At 40.7% G+C, this 12,958-nt stretch overlaps 1 protein-coding gene across 2 annotated transcripts in view; it reads right to left on the bottom strand.

The window, feature by feature from the left end:
* The window catches only part of IPMK (inositol polyphosphate multikinase), a 43,692-nt gene that overhangs the window by 19,875 nt on the left and 10,859 nt on the right, over nucleotides 1-12,958 (bottom strand). For both annotated transcript variants that reach the window (XR_008237011.1, XM_052799918.1), the window contains exon 3: nucleotides 1,889-1,985. Coding sequence is in view for 1 of the 2 variants with exons in the window: in XM_052799918.1 (XP_052655878.1) it covers nucleotides 1,889-1,985 (97 nt within the window). In the remaining variant the exon portion in view is untranslated. The remainder of the gene's footprint in view (nucleotides 1-1,888; nucleotides 1,986-12,958) is intronic.

Genomic DNA, 12,958 nt, shown 5'->3' with positions numbered 1-12,958 from the left:
TCTTCAATCTACATTTAAGAACTAGATACCTTTCTAAGCTGCTAGATTCCCTCATCTAATGTCACTGGGACGCACCACAGCAGCTAAGCATATTGTTCAATCTTTTGAACCAGAGCTTAATCCACATCTAATTTGGGGCGACAGGTAACAAACCCATCCCCAGTTTCCCCCAAACAGCCTCTCCATGTCCCTCCTCTGTGTGGTTACTTCCCCTTCCTGTTTTTCTAAACTTGTTTTCCTACTGTTTATGCAGTCAAAATGCAACACTGCTGATGCTTTTCACCTCTGGTGCCAAGCACCAATGCATGTGCACAAATGCATCACAGAGGTTTTCCTTCACATCTGGCATTAGCAAAACTGCATTTGCAAACACCGGCTAAACAACTTCCAACGTGAATGGCTACCTCCTTAGCTTTGGATGTATCCAGTACACACACGTTGTGTTAAGCTCTGTCATCTCCAGTTTATTTGATTTCTATCAAGACTACACAAAACTCATTAATACTTGAGATAACGGAGTTGGCAATGGAGTGTTTTGTTTGAACCCCCGCCATAGCTTTCTATGAAGAGGGTTCCTGATAGCGCACCATCTTTTCAAGAAGCAAACCAAACAAAATCAAAAGTTACTCTTTCTTTAAACAGTTATTCCTACTGGCTACGTCTGGACTATTGGTGGAGACCTGCCAAAATTCAGCCCCATGGTGCACAGAGCTAGTGAATTCCCAAAGTAAACTAGGGTTGTGTTGAATTACTGTATCTTGGCTAGACCACATATTTTTATGTCTTAAGATCCTACTGTGAATAGCAAACATTGATTTGCAATTTGGAGGGGACATTACGTGAGCTCCATGACACACATAAAATTATGAGGGAAGGAAAAAGATAGCTCTGGTGGAGCTATTTGAGTTAGTGCCAAATATGAAAGCGTGAAGGCAAATCTGAGCCAAGAAAGTGCTGGGTACTACCACAGTCCTCCTTGCATTTCTTTTTGTAGAATTTAGACAGTGCCTTTGGACACTGTCTTACTACTCTCTTTGGAAAACAAGTCTATCAAGTGACAGCATAAACAAAAAAAGCCATAGTTATATTAAAGGAGCACAGCATCTAGTTTTGGTGCCCATGTATTTAAACGGACTCAACGGCATCCTTTTGTTTCTGTATGTTCCCAAAGCTCCATTTCCCCAGTGTGAGTAAGAAAAGTCCCCAGAAGAAAAACTAGTTTCTGTTTTAAATACATCAATAATATCTCTTTTCTCTTGAAGAGACAATCTTCCAATTGCCATCCCAAAATACCTTTTTCTTCCTGACTCCTAACATGTTTTAGAAACACAAAGTTTAGATACCAGAGCTTTGTTCCATTCAAACCAGTAACAGAGGATGACAAGCAGAGCTCCCCAGCAAGGTACCTCCTGAAACAACTGCTTTGTATGATACGGCACGGCGATGGCATCCAAACTCTGGAGATCCAGCAGCAGATTCCAGTTTGAACACCTCCCCTTAGGCCCCAACCTATCCATTTTTGGTTCCTTACACACCCACACAGCGCCTGGCTCTGGCTCCAATGGCCTGACCAGACATAAACATGCAACCAGTCCACTCCGCCAACATGACCCAGACCAGAGCAGGAGCTCCAGGGCAATATGCATCAGGTCCAGCTACTCGGGAAACGTTTGCCATACAAACGGCCATGCCCCATCTCCCCTAGGAGGAAGACCCCAAATACCTAATCCAGCCAAAGGACTGCAAACTGGAACCAGTTGTTAGTGGGAACATTAGTGGGTTACAAAACAAAACCAAAAAAACCCCACGGAGCTCACAACTGCCAAAAATCAATCTCCAGAAGATTTTTCCAGGAGGTTTGGATTAACAGATAAAATTAGAACAGTACCATTTGGTGCAGTAGGTGGTGACCAGACACCGAAGTATTTTGGCAGATATTCCCGCAGCTCCAGAAGAATGCTGTTGCAACAGTCGGAGTCATAAACCTGAAATAAATTAGGGAGGGGTGGAGAGATCATCAGTTTAAAACATTCATTTTACACTTCTAATTGTCCCATAATTATAATTTCTTACAGTCTTTGTTTTTAAATGTAAAGTAGAAATCTTAAACATATTAAAAACAGACAAGATGAAGATGATAATTATCACAGTCCAACGTAAATGAATGGTATCCTTTCTTTCAAATTTTCAAGTGGAAAAGATGCATCAACTGTAACTAAGAATAATTTATGGCTTCACTTAAATAGAAATCTAAACTATAATTGTTAGCATCAAAGCCTATTTAGTGAAAAGGGTGCTCTCCCATCCTGGATCCAAGACAGTACAGGATTACTACTCTGTATCGTATATCCGAAGCTTTTTAAGTTATATCGGGTAAAGTATACAAGCTCAGACTGGATAGTATTTCCTCATTTCCTCCATCCTGTAACTACATCACACAGACAATGCACAATTCAAATATATTTCTTTTCATTTGCTTTAATGCTTTCAACATTTTTTTCAACTTCTGTAAGAAAAACAAGAACAGTCTGGGACCAGCAGCTGGCTTGTATTTCTGAAGGAGTAATTCTTCGCAGAGTTAAAACAAAGCCTTGGATACTATCGGCTACAGAATCGCATGACTGTCACCAGTTTGCAGCATTGTTGTTAAGAGGGTTTCAAAACCATTCCCTTGACCAGATTCCCCCCACCCTGCCCGAAGATCTAGTTACAGACATAGGGGATAGCTTACAGCACAGTTCAACGTGCTTTGCAGACTAAAAGATCTATATCCACACAAGTACAGGTTACGATGATTATTATTGCATTTAGGAACCATGTCACCCTAACCCCCTTGCAGCTATCCCAGTTCTGATGCTATCAGACTCCTGTCCCGTCCCTCAACCCTGCAGCAGCTGCACAGCAATACCCACAGGTGCTGCACACGAGTGACCAGGGCAAGCCAACAATTCGGCCTTCACTTCAGTACGCAATGCACTGGAGCCCGCTGCAAAGTCGGAAGCAATGCAAAAAATTATTTAAGGTGTTAACAGAGCTCTGCAGAGTTGGCTCAGCTCATTGCTTCGAGATCCACATTTAACCACGGTGGGAGAATATCTTGCGATGGAAACTGCAAAGGGTAGGCATCGCAAAATACACGCCTTTAGCGTTGTAATATTAATACATCTAGGGAGAAAAAAACCCCAGACCTGAAGTCCAGCTACTATTTTAGAGCATCAAGGCAAGCCTCAGCTACGATCACCGATGCCACGTAACTCTAGACAGAGCCTCATGCAGCAGCAGAATGTTAAAATTAGTCAATGCGGGTTTGTGCTAAATTTAGGTTTCATCGCAGAAACCTCAAACTGGGCAAACTCAAATCACCAGTGTGCTTCAAACGCACGGCATTGTTCCATAGCCCTTTAGGCACACCTAATACGGGGCTCTCCTGGACTTGTACCAGCCACAAATCAGATACCTTTATGCCAGCACTGTTACTGGGCAGTGACCGAGAAGGTGATACAACCAAATCCACATCGACTTTCCGCTAAAGCATTTAATTTGACCCATTCCTTTAACTAGCTTATAGTATAAGCCCCATTTTAAAGATCCTAAGGAGGGGGCTGAATCCTCAAAGCTCAAGCCACACGAATATGTGTGCAGCGTGATGCGAAACACCGACATACACCTACCACCACACCCTCTACCACTACTGTTGCTATCTTAAGCATACAAACGTTGCTGGGTGTGTATCTTACAACTCACAGTGTCGCATCACAGGGTACTGATCTCTTTTCACATGTCCTGGTTTGACAAGCTGGTATCACCTCTGAGGACTACAGGTCCTAGGCCTATTTTTCCTTCATGTTAACACAAGTTGGTATGCTAATATTCTTGTGCTCTAAGACAAAAAAACCTTGCTTGTCCCTGGGATCAGTGGCTGCTGTTTATTTTTATTTATGCAACATTTCTTTGCTGAGCCTCAGATGTTGCCAGCAGAAGACAGTGCTTTCCCCAGAAGACTGCAATGTAGCTTGATCTTACTGGCTTAAGGAAGAGAAAAAATTAAGGCTGCGAGAGAACACAGAGAGAAAGATTAGCACCACACAGATGCTGAGGCACAGACCCGTCCACTGCTATCTTTTATAAAGAGAGTTCACTGTTCCCCACCATAAAGACAGCTGTTTCTGGGCCAGGGCTCCAAGCACTGGCTGGTGGAATTACTTCATGCTGTGGGTATTTTCAGACAAGTTGTACAAACCCAATTTTTGTTTACTGTGGTAGTTTATTATCATAGCACCCCACAGCCAAGACAGGGAATCACACCGCACCCAGCACAAATACTCTTTTCCGAGGTGAATTTAAGCAGCGACCGTCATGCAGTATCACAGCCTTTAGGTGGGAGCAAGTATATATATTTAGGACAGGACAAAGAGGAGAGAGATGGAAGCAAAAAGCGCAGCAGACAAGAAGGAGAAACACTGAATGCAACTGAAAAAACAGCCAAACATAGCAAGAACTCATTGGCTTAATTTATTAGCAAAAAGATTCTGAAGAAGTGACATGTCAGGAGACGACTTCCATTTTTTTGAGAGACAGTACTCTTGCTTTGACTTACTGTTTAATCACCAACATGAGGTGATTAAACGTAGCAACTTAGCAAGTAACTACAAGTATGCTCCTGCGTATTTCAAATAGTAGGATACAATAAAGATATTCAGATAATTTGTAATGGGGTGTAATAGTCCAAAGTCAAGGCCAAATGGGGAAAAGAGCTCCAGGAGCAGTATCTTCCAAGTAGTCTATCCTTTAATACACTGATGTAAGACATTCTAAATGGAGACAAAACTCACAGTAATGCATTGTTCAGTATCATTACTTCAGCATAACAGGACAGAAAAGTGCATTATTTCTGTCTCTCAAGAAGTTATCTTGCTCCCAGAAACAGGAATAGACTCCCCTCGTAAGTTTGACGTCACATATACAAAGCACTCATTTGACCTTAATATAGACCTCAATCTCAGCCTGCAATGTATTTGCATGTCAAACAAGAATAAGCACTCAGTTAATAAAGATCAAAGGAAGTAATCTTGTGTGGGCAAAGCAACAAAACCGGACATTTCAGGAATTATGCTCATTCCTGTGCAGGAGAGATCCACTTCTGCTCATTAGAGAGGGGCCTAGTATATAGTACCCATGCCACTGGTATTTCTTCCCATTTCATACAACCTGGTAGCAAGCTACACATTTATATGTCATTCAGAGTGCCAAATATAAATGTATACATGACAAAAACATCCCTAAAATTACATAGGAAATAAACTGTGCACCTGCTGTCCCAAAAGGTATCACCACTGATATTGCTGGAAAACTCATGGAAAAAACAGGTTATCACTTAGGCCAGAACAACCTTTAGAAATAAACAATTAAATTTTTACTTATATCAGCAATATTCCAATTTCATTTTAAGCAGCTGCAGTTTTGTTTTTTTTTTTTTTTAGTGTAACTACAGGTCCATTTCTCCAGCATACAAAATGTAAGTTATTTCTGCTTTACCGGTAACTGTACATAATGTCTTCATCCAACAAATCAAGGACTGCAAAACAATTCAGTGTCAGCTCTGCCAGGGGACGTATCCATTCTACATATCACAGGCTACATTCTTCCAATAGCACAAACTGGAGACATAAAATGTAGTAACTGTTGGGCTTAAAAGCAAGTAAACAGGATGCTGACATTTGGAGGGCTCACAACATGACCATTACAAATTACAGCAACTAACTCATAGGAAGAGTATGCCCCAGATATGTCCTGTGGCAGCTCAGATAGTCTAATAGACACCATGAAGTCATAATTTCCAGTTATTCAGGACTTTTTAGTTCCGAGGCAAATTTACCATCCCTTGGTTTTTCATCCAAAGAACACTGTTTGTTTTGCTAAGTCTGATCCAAACAGCTTCATCTGTTTTTTAATGCAAACAGGGGCTGCTTGGGAGAATGGGAATGTTCTTTTCCTTATTTAAAGCAGCATGACATTCGGGTTTTGTTTTCTAAAGACTAGCTAATGACATAAACGACAGAGGGAGGGTAAAACAAATGTTTAAATTTCAACAGGAAACTAGTTCTGGCAGTACAGACCCATCTTCAATTGTCCTGATGAAAAAATACCACTCTGACAGAAATGTAGTCTAATCTTCTGAAGTACATAAGAGAGTTGATTTAAAAGAATACATATTTTAAATTTGCATTTATTTTAAAGCTATTTGAGTAGGAAACTTTAAATGCCAGTGTAGGCATGTCAGTCCAAAGCATCACCTTTTCTTGTTCATGGCTATCATAAGTTGTCCCTGAAGGCAGCAGCACTATAGCTTGCAGAGTCTCAGGATACACAACCAGCTGCCAACATCAGGCAGAGAGTTCTGTTTCCAATGTGGTTTTTTGGGGGGGTTCTTGAGGGGTGGGGAGCAGTTAGAAAATCATGCACTCAAATTAGCAAATGCAAGATTTACAGATAATAGTGCAACCTTAATTCTGTCTCCAAATGTGTATGCATTATATCACAGACTTTAATTACCTGAGCACACACTGCATTTCCCTCTGGACTCCTACATCACCCAGTTACACCAGGCAAGTACAAGGGGCCAAAAAATTGAGATTGAAACAGCAGCTGTGATTTTAGCAATTCATAACTGCTTGGCTTTACAACACAGATAGCCCTTGCTTCTTTTTCAAAGTAGTACCATCATGTTTTGACTTGCGAGCATCCGCAGTATTTGTCTCCACAAATATGACTGGAATTGAGCCAGCTCTGCTTACATTCAAAGTATCTGATACCACAGTAATTCCAAAAGTTAAATATTTGTGAATGCTGTTATACTAAATGCTATTTTACTGAATTGCTTATTTTACTATCCAATATATAGTCATACTACACACGAGATTGCAATCATTACTCTCACTGAAGATACCTACAGAAAGGCAAAAAAAAGCTTAAAACAAACCAGGATGTATTCCCATAATCTGATCATGTAAATAGATTTTCAAATAAGAATGGTGCACATTTCTGACAATCATATCCTTTTCCCAGGAGTCAGGGGAAAAAAAATTATAGCAAGGAGTTAGCCATCTCACCTTCCAAAAAATAAAGGCTGTGAAAATAATCTCCCAAAGAGATACTTATTTGGTCATGTTTATCAACCACTCGTTCTCTAACAATGCCAAAAACCAGTAGGTCTTATTTTATCCACTTCCACATGTTTTATATAGTCAAATTTAGGCTGACCCTAGCAAGATTTGCAGCCCCAGGCACGGAATCATCTTTACAAGAGGCAAAGCAAACCCTGACCCATTTCTGAGGATGTGGCAAAGGTTCAAAATTTCAGCAGACAGAAGAATAAACCAAAAGGCAGCAGTCACGCACAGCCACCAGCAGCAATGCTGAACAAATACCACGGTGGAGCCGTGAGTGAAGAGCTGCAGACACTGCACGCAGCAAGTCACTCTGAAACAGTCAGAGGCAAGTTGGGTAGAGACAAATCATCCTGTCCCTCTTTCTTTCCAATAACCACTTACTACAGAGGCAAGGCAGTAAAGTATTTTGAAAGACATAAGCAGGCATCCAACCCTACCCCATCACAAGCAGAAAAGGGCTGTTTCCCTCTTCCCAAGACAGCAAACTCCCATTTCATCTTTCATCCCACAAGATTCCTGGGCAACTAAAGATTAACAACAAAGCAATTTTAAATTATTTACTTTACCCACACACCCCTGCAATTGCTGCAAGCCACCCAGCTGAGCACGGAGCAGGCTAGTGGGCATCAAGGCCTTCTTAGTGAAAACTGCAGTATTAGAGATCATGTTTTGTCACAGATCTCTTGCCACAGAACTGAGCTCCCTCTTGCCCTTCAGTCTCTCCTAGGTCCACAACTTGCTAGCATAATCAGATGTTACGTTCAGCTCCAACTGCGTAGGAGCTGGAGTCTTCAATGAACTTGAGAGCTCTTTGACGTCAAAGATAATTCTTCTTGCAGTACGTGCAACAAAGCCTGATCCCTCAGGCACCACAATGTGATTCATCTTTTTCTTAAAAAAAAAAAAAAAAAGCTCTTAAATTAGATACCCAGGAAAGTGTAGGTGATTGTATTTACATTAACAGCACAAACACCTGTTAAGCAGCCTCCTAAGTAGGTTATGAGGCTCTTAGGTGAATATAGCCTGAAAGTACATGGCAAACTGCACATCAAGATGTCTACTCCAGAATGTACATTCCTTTGGTTCAGTTATGTCAACGTCCACATACAACAGCAGGAGCAGAGTTCACATTAGGTACTCTGCACCAGAGGCCAAAATAAAGAGAACATAGCCTAAAAAAAAATGGTTAAGACATACTACCGCTGGTCATCTGATAAGGAGGTTTCAATTTTAACACACTAAATACTTCTCCCATTCGTACTTACTCTTACTCTTCCTTCTTAGTTTGACAACACTTACCGTTCACCCAATAGAGCTGTAGTGACATGTCCTGAAGTTACCCACTGCAAAATCTCAAGCTACCGGCAGCCAGAGAGATCCAGCAAATTTCAAGGCAAAAAGTCAAGTCACTTTGCCAGTTCATACCTCCCTTGAAGAAGTATAGTAGAACTACTTTTCTCATCTATACAACTATTGTGCCAAAAGACAGCTCTGTTATTGAAACGCACAAGTGGTGGAACATGAATACTGCTTGGCATTTTAAGGAAAGGCACGGACCTGGTCATAAACCACCACCTCGACACGTCTCAAAGGTGCAAAAGCAAGTTGAACAAAGGCAGCAGCCAGAGCATTTTCATACAAACCTTCTGCTCCAAGAAGATTATTTTTTTAAGCAACTCCAACTATTCAAGAGTTCAAGCTTAAATTATCACTGAAATTACCGAAAGAAAAGTAAAATGGCAGAACAATAGGGCAAAAGGGAAAATAAGCCAGTATGGCTGTCTCACTTTCTGAGAACATTAGTAAGCATTACCCTTTGTTTCTGGAAAGCTGTCTGATCACAGCTGAAGAGTCAAGCTAAGGACTGAGAGAGAACAAGGGGTGGGAAGAACCCTGAAGCAGTTATACTTAAATAGGCAAGATTTAATTTTACATTTCAGAGAGACAGAAAGGGGAACCAAGTCCTGACAGACATATATGGGTTGTTTTTTTCCTAATACTGCCTTTGAGAGGCAGCCCTCACAAAGAATTTACTGCAACATTACCCTAAAGGTGCAGTTTCACAGTCGTTTAAGTCAAACCAAGCCAGGGCTACCACAGTCCCACACACATTTACATTTTCATCCCCTCCCCTGCAGCAATGTCAGCATCCGGCTGGTCCCACAGCCTGCTGAGCACCTTGAGCTGGCTCACTGCCTAAGTGCCAGGCCAAGGCACTCCGTTTAAACTGCCATTTAAGTACATCTACTATTAATACCACTGAAAAAATTATGTCTTTACCCTCCTTTAAAAAACACCTTTTTGTGCTCCCCTTAGTTTTGACAATTTTATTCATCTAAATTATTTGTATTTTACCAGCAACTACGTATTTTACCATCTCCTAGTATACCCTACCCCTTATTCCAGAATACTCAACTCCCACCTGCAGCCAGGTGTCCAAAACGATCATTTCAAGGGCTACCCCGCAAATGTTAGGTCAGAGTTATAGTCTCAGTTTCTACATCAAAAGCTCCTCTGCCAGTAACAGGCTCTACTTGTTTGCCTGCGCAAAACTGGGAGTTACAGAATCAGCTATGAGCCCGCATGTTCCTTTCACTCACCAGCCTGCTGGACAAGCACATTGGCTGTTGCTTCCCAAACTTGCGAACAACCTCCTTACTCACCCTTGGCAAGAAAGGAAAGCAGTGCTAGAACACTTGTGCTAGAACACTGGGTCGGGGGAGAAACCAAAAAAGAACAACAGTAATAATATGACTAAGAAACCTTAGGAAACCTTTGATTAGAGTCTGCTCCAGTAAGGCAGAGAAAAAAATCTGGGTAAACGGATTCTGTTACACTCAGGCATGGTGAGCCAAGTCATTTGTTTTGCTTTGTCAGTAAGTATAAGAATATGTGTGTGTGTGTATTACATATATACACACACATATATATTTATGTGTATATACAGACACATATATATTTATATAATACACACACACACACAGAGAAAAGTAAATACTCAAAGAATGAAAAATAATTGCTACCAAATTGCTCACTAAGTATTGGATATTACAGGAATTTTAACAAGCATGTTATATGTTTAGTGGGCATGGTTGATGGTTGGACTCGATGATCTTGAAGGTCTTTTCCAACCTAAATGATTCTATACACACATTGGGACATTCAACATAATATTTAATGGAGTTTTTCATTTACTTACGGTTAATTTGGTACCTGGATGACCAAGAACACACCAAAACATTAGACCATTTTCCACCATATGCACTGGTGATTCACATCTCTTTCCATACATACACACGGCTTTATGCAATATTCTCATATTACAAGACTTGGTTTGGTGGGGGTTTTGTTTGTTTGTTTTAAATCTGGAAACTGGAATTCTTGTTTTCAGAGACTGAATTTATTTTCCTTTTCTTTCAAGGAGGGAACCTACACTTTCCTCAATCCCATACTCACAGCCCACCAACCATATCTTACTTTTAAATAAACTTACAATGCACAAGAGTACTGTATCTTCTGTATAACACCAACATACCTTTAGTTAAAGTTTATCTGTATTCTGAAACATTCGTAACTGAATTCAAAGTTTAAACAATATTCGATCCAGTCTGAAAAAGTAAGCCCTTGCATGACCCTCTAGCACAGCAGGAGCACTGTACTATAACTTAATCCAATTTAACATACTGTGGATATGCACATTAAAACTATGCATTTTTGCTTTATTTTCAGCCAGATCTACTCTCAGGAAGGAATATTCCTCAAAATCAGGTTGGTAAGAACTGGATTTTTTTTTCCTGCTTACACAGCATAGACTGTAGACTACTCAGTCTGTTACCAACTCCATCTACCCAGTAGCTCCCCGATAGCATCAAATTGCAATAATGGCCTTTTACTGTCTCCTTTTATGAGGTTTTCCTAGATTTATTAAAGCAGGTTGTGGTTTATTCTGTGGCACACAATATACAAGGTGCACAGGGAACAGATGCTCACAAGACCCTTCTAGGTTAACCTTCTACTGCACAGTGCATCCCTTGCAAACTTGTTTTTGCTACAGAGTGCAAGAATCACAAAAATCTGCCATACTTTTTAAGTCTTACTGCCCTGGTATGGTAGGCTTTCAGTCATTTAATAGTGATCTGAAGTACAAAAAATGTGTTTATAGGACAGTAGCAGGAACTCAGCAGATTCTTAGACCTAGATTTCATCCTTCATCTATCTTAGACAACTCCTAATGTGAAAAAGATCTGGATACAAGCTGCCAGCATTTCACAATTTGGTCAAAAAGCCACTTTCTTCTCATTAGCTGAGGAGTACTGCATGTCCTTCCTTTTATTACAGTACTTCTGTCCAGACTTGCGGTTTAAAGTATAGAGCATGAGGCAATTTCACACACTGGTTTGGGAACTAATATTTGCTTATTTCCCCAGCAAAACAGAATCCCTCCCAGATGGTTTCTCAGCAGGAGGAATGATGCCAAGGGCAGAAATGGACTGTCTCAGAACGTGCTCGCTATGTTTGCCAACAGGTAATTTGTGTACTCGAGTACCACTACCTCTTCTGGAAATGCAGCAGATCTGGATGTACCAGAATGAGACATGGGCAAAGATAACCTTGCAGGACATTAAGCTACAGCTCTGAATGCAGTAGTAATTAAAGGTTTGGGCAAGGCATTGCATCCCCAAAATAAGATGTTAATAGAACCATGCATCCTATTTCTCCAAGCTTTGTCCATACAAGACTGAAAATCAGAACTTTAGCTGTAGACTTGATCACAGGATAAGGATATTTTAGTACACAATAGCAGCTCGATGGCCATCATCCACTCCTTTTTCAGTCAAGGATAATCATCTGAATCAAGACTATAAAACCAGTTAACTGAGTTTACAAAATAGGGTAATTCATCCTGAAGCAAGACATACTTTGCCTCCCCAATCCCCTTCCTTTTCCGTCACTAGCAGAGAACAGTTTACAGAACACAGGCTGCCTTATCATGATTTGTGCTATATAGGCTGAAAGGGGGCTGAGCCTTGAGTCAGTTCTTGCAACTCTATGCAAAAGCTTCCAGGCCAAAACACATCATTCAGGCTGCTGGCTTGATTTTATGCCATGGAGGGGGAGGGAAGTCACTAGAAGTCTTCTGCACTGCCTGAAGCTCCTTGAATGCTAATTAAAATTAGACAATGCAAAAAAGAAGAAAGCATCAAGCAGTAATGAAAAGCCAGAGCATAGGAATAGTGGCAGGTTATTGAGAATGAAATAAATAAAACAGTAATGAGAAGATTATTGATAATAGTCCAAACGGGCATACTTCCTGCACGTCTTCTCTGTAACCACAGAAGCGCGAGGAACTATGGCTTCAGGAATATTAACGTAATTGGGTCTTGACTAACACGTTATCCTTTGGTCACAAACTCAAAGACTAACTGTTACAAGAGAGACAGCAAAAGTTGCACAAACTATATTAATTCTGCCTTATGTCAGGTCGTAAAATGAGTTAGCAAGTTCTTTAGGGGAAAGAAAACAGAAAGGCAGGTCATCGCCCTATTGAAAGCTGCATTACAATGCATCCAACAAAAGTTGAGAACAACAATTGTGCAGGTAACCATGAAACCATTACTTCCTAGCTTTCAAGTGCCTGACTCTCACCTAACGTAAATCTCTTTTACATGCTGGAGCTATTTGTGTCTCTTACATCCTGGCTTTGTTTTCAGGACATGTAACAAGAGTGAAAAACAATTTCTATTATCTACAGTGGTAACAGCTTCCTTGCATTCATATTATATGTCAGC

The sequence above is a fragment of the Harpia harpyja genome, chromosome 10, assembly GCF_026419915.1.
Source record: "Harpia harpyja isolate bHarHar1 chromosome 10, bHarHar1 primary haplotype, whole genome shotgun sequence".
Taxonomy (NCBI): domain Eukaryota; kingdom Metazoa; phylum Chordata; class Aves; order Accipitriformes; family Accipitridae; genus Harpia; species Harpia harpyja.
This window is presented reverse-complemented; position numbering and strand designations above follow the sequence as displayed.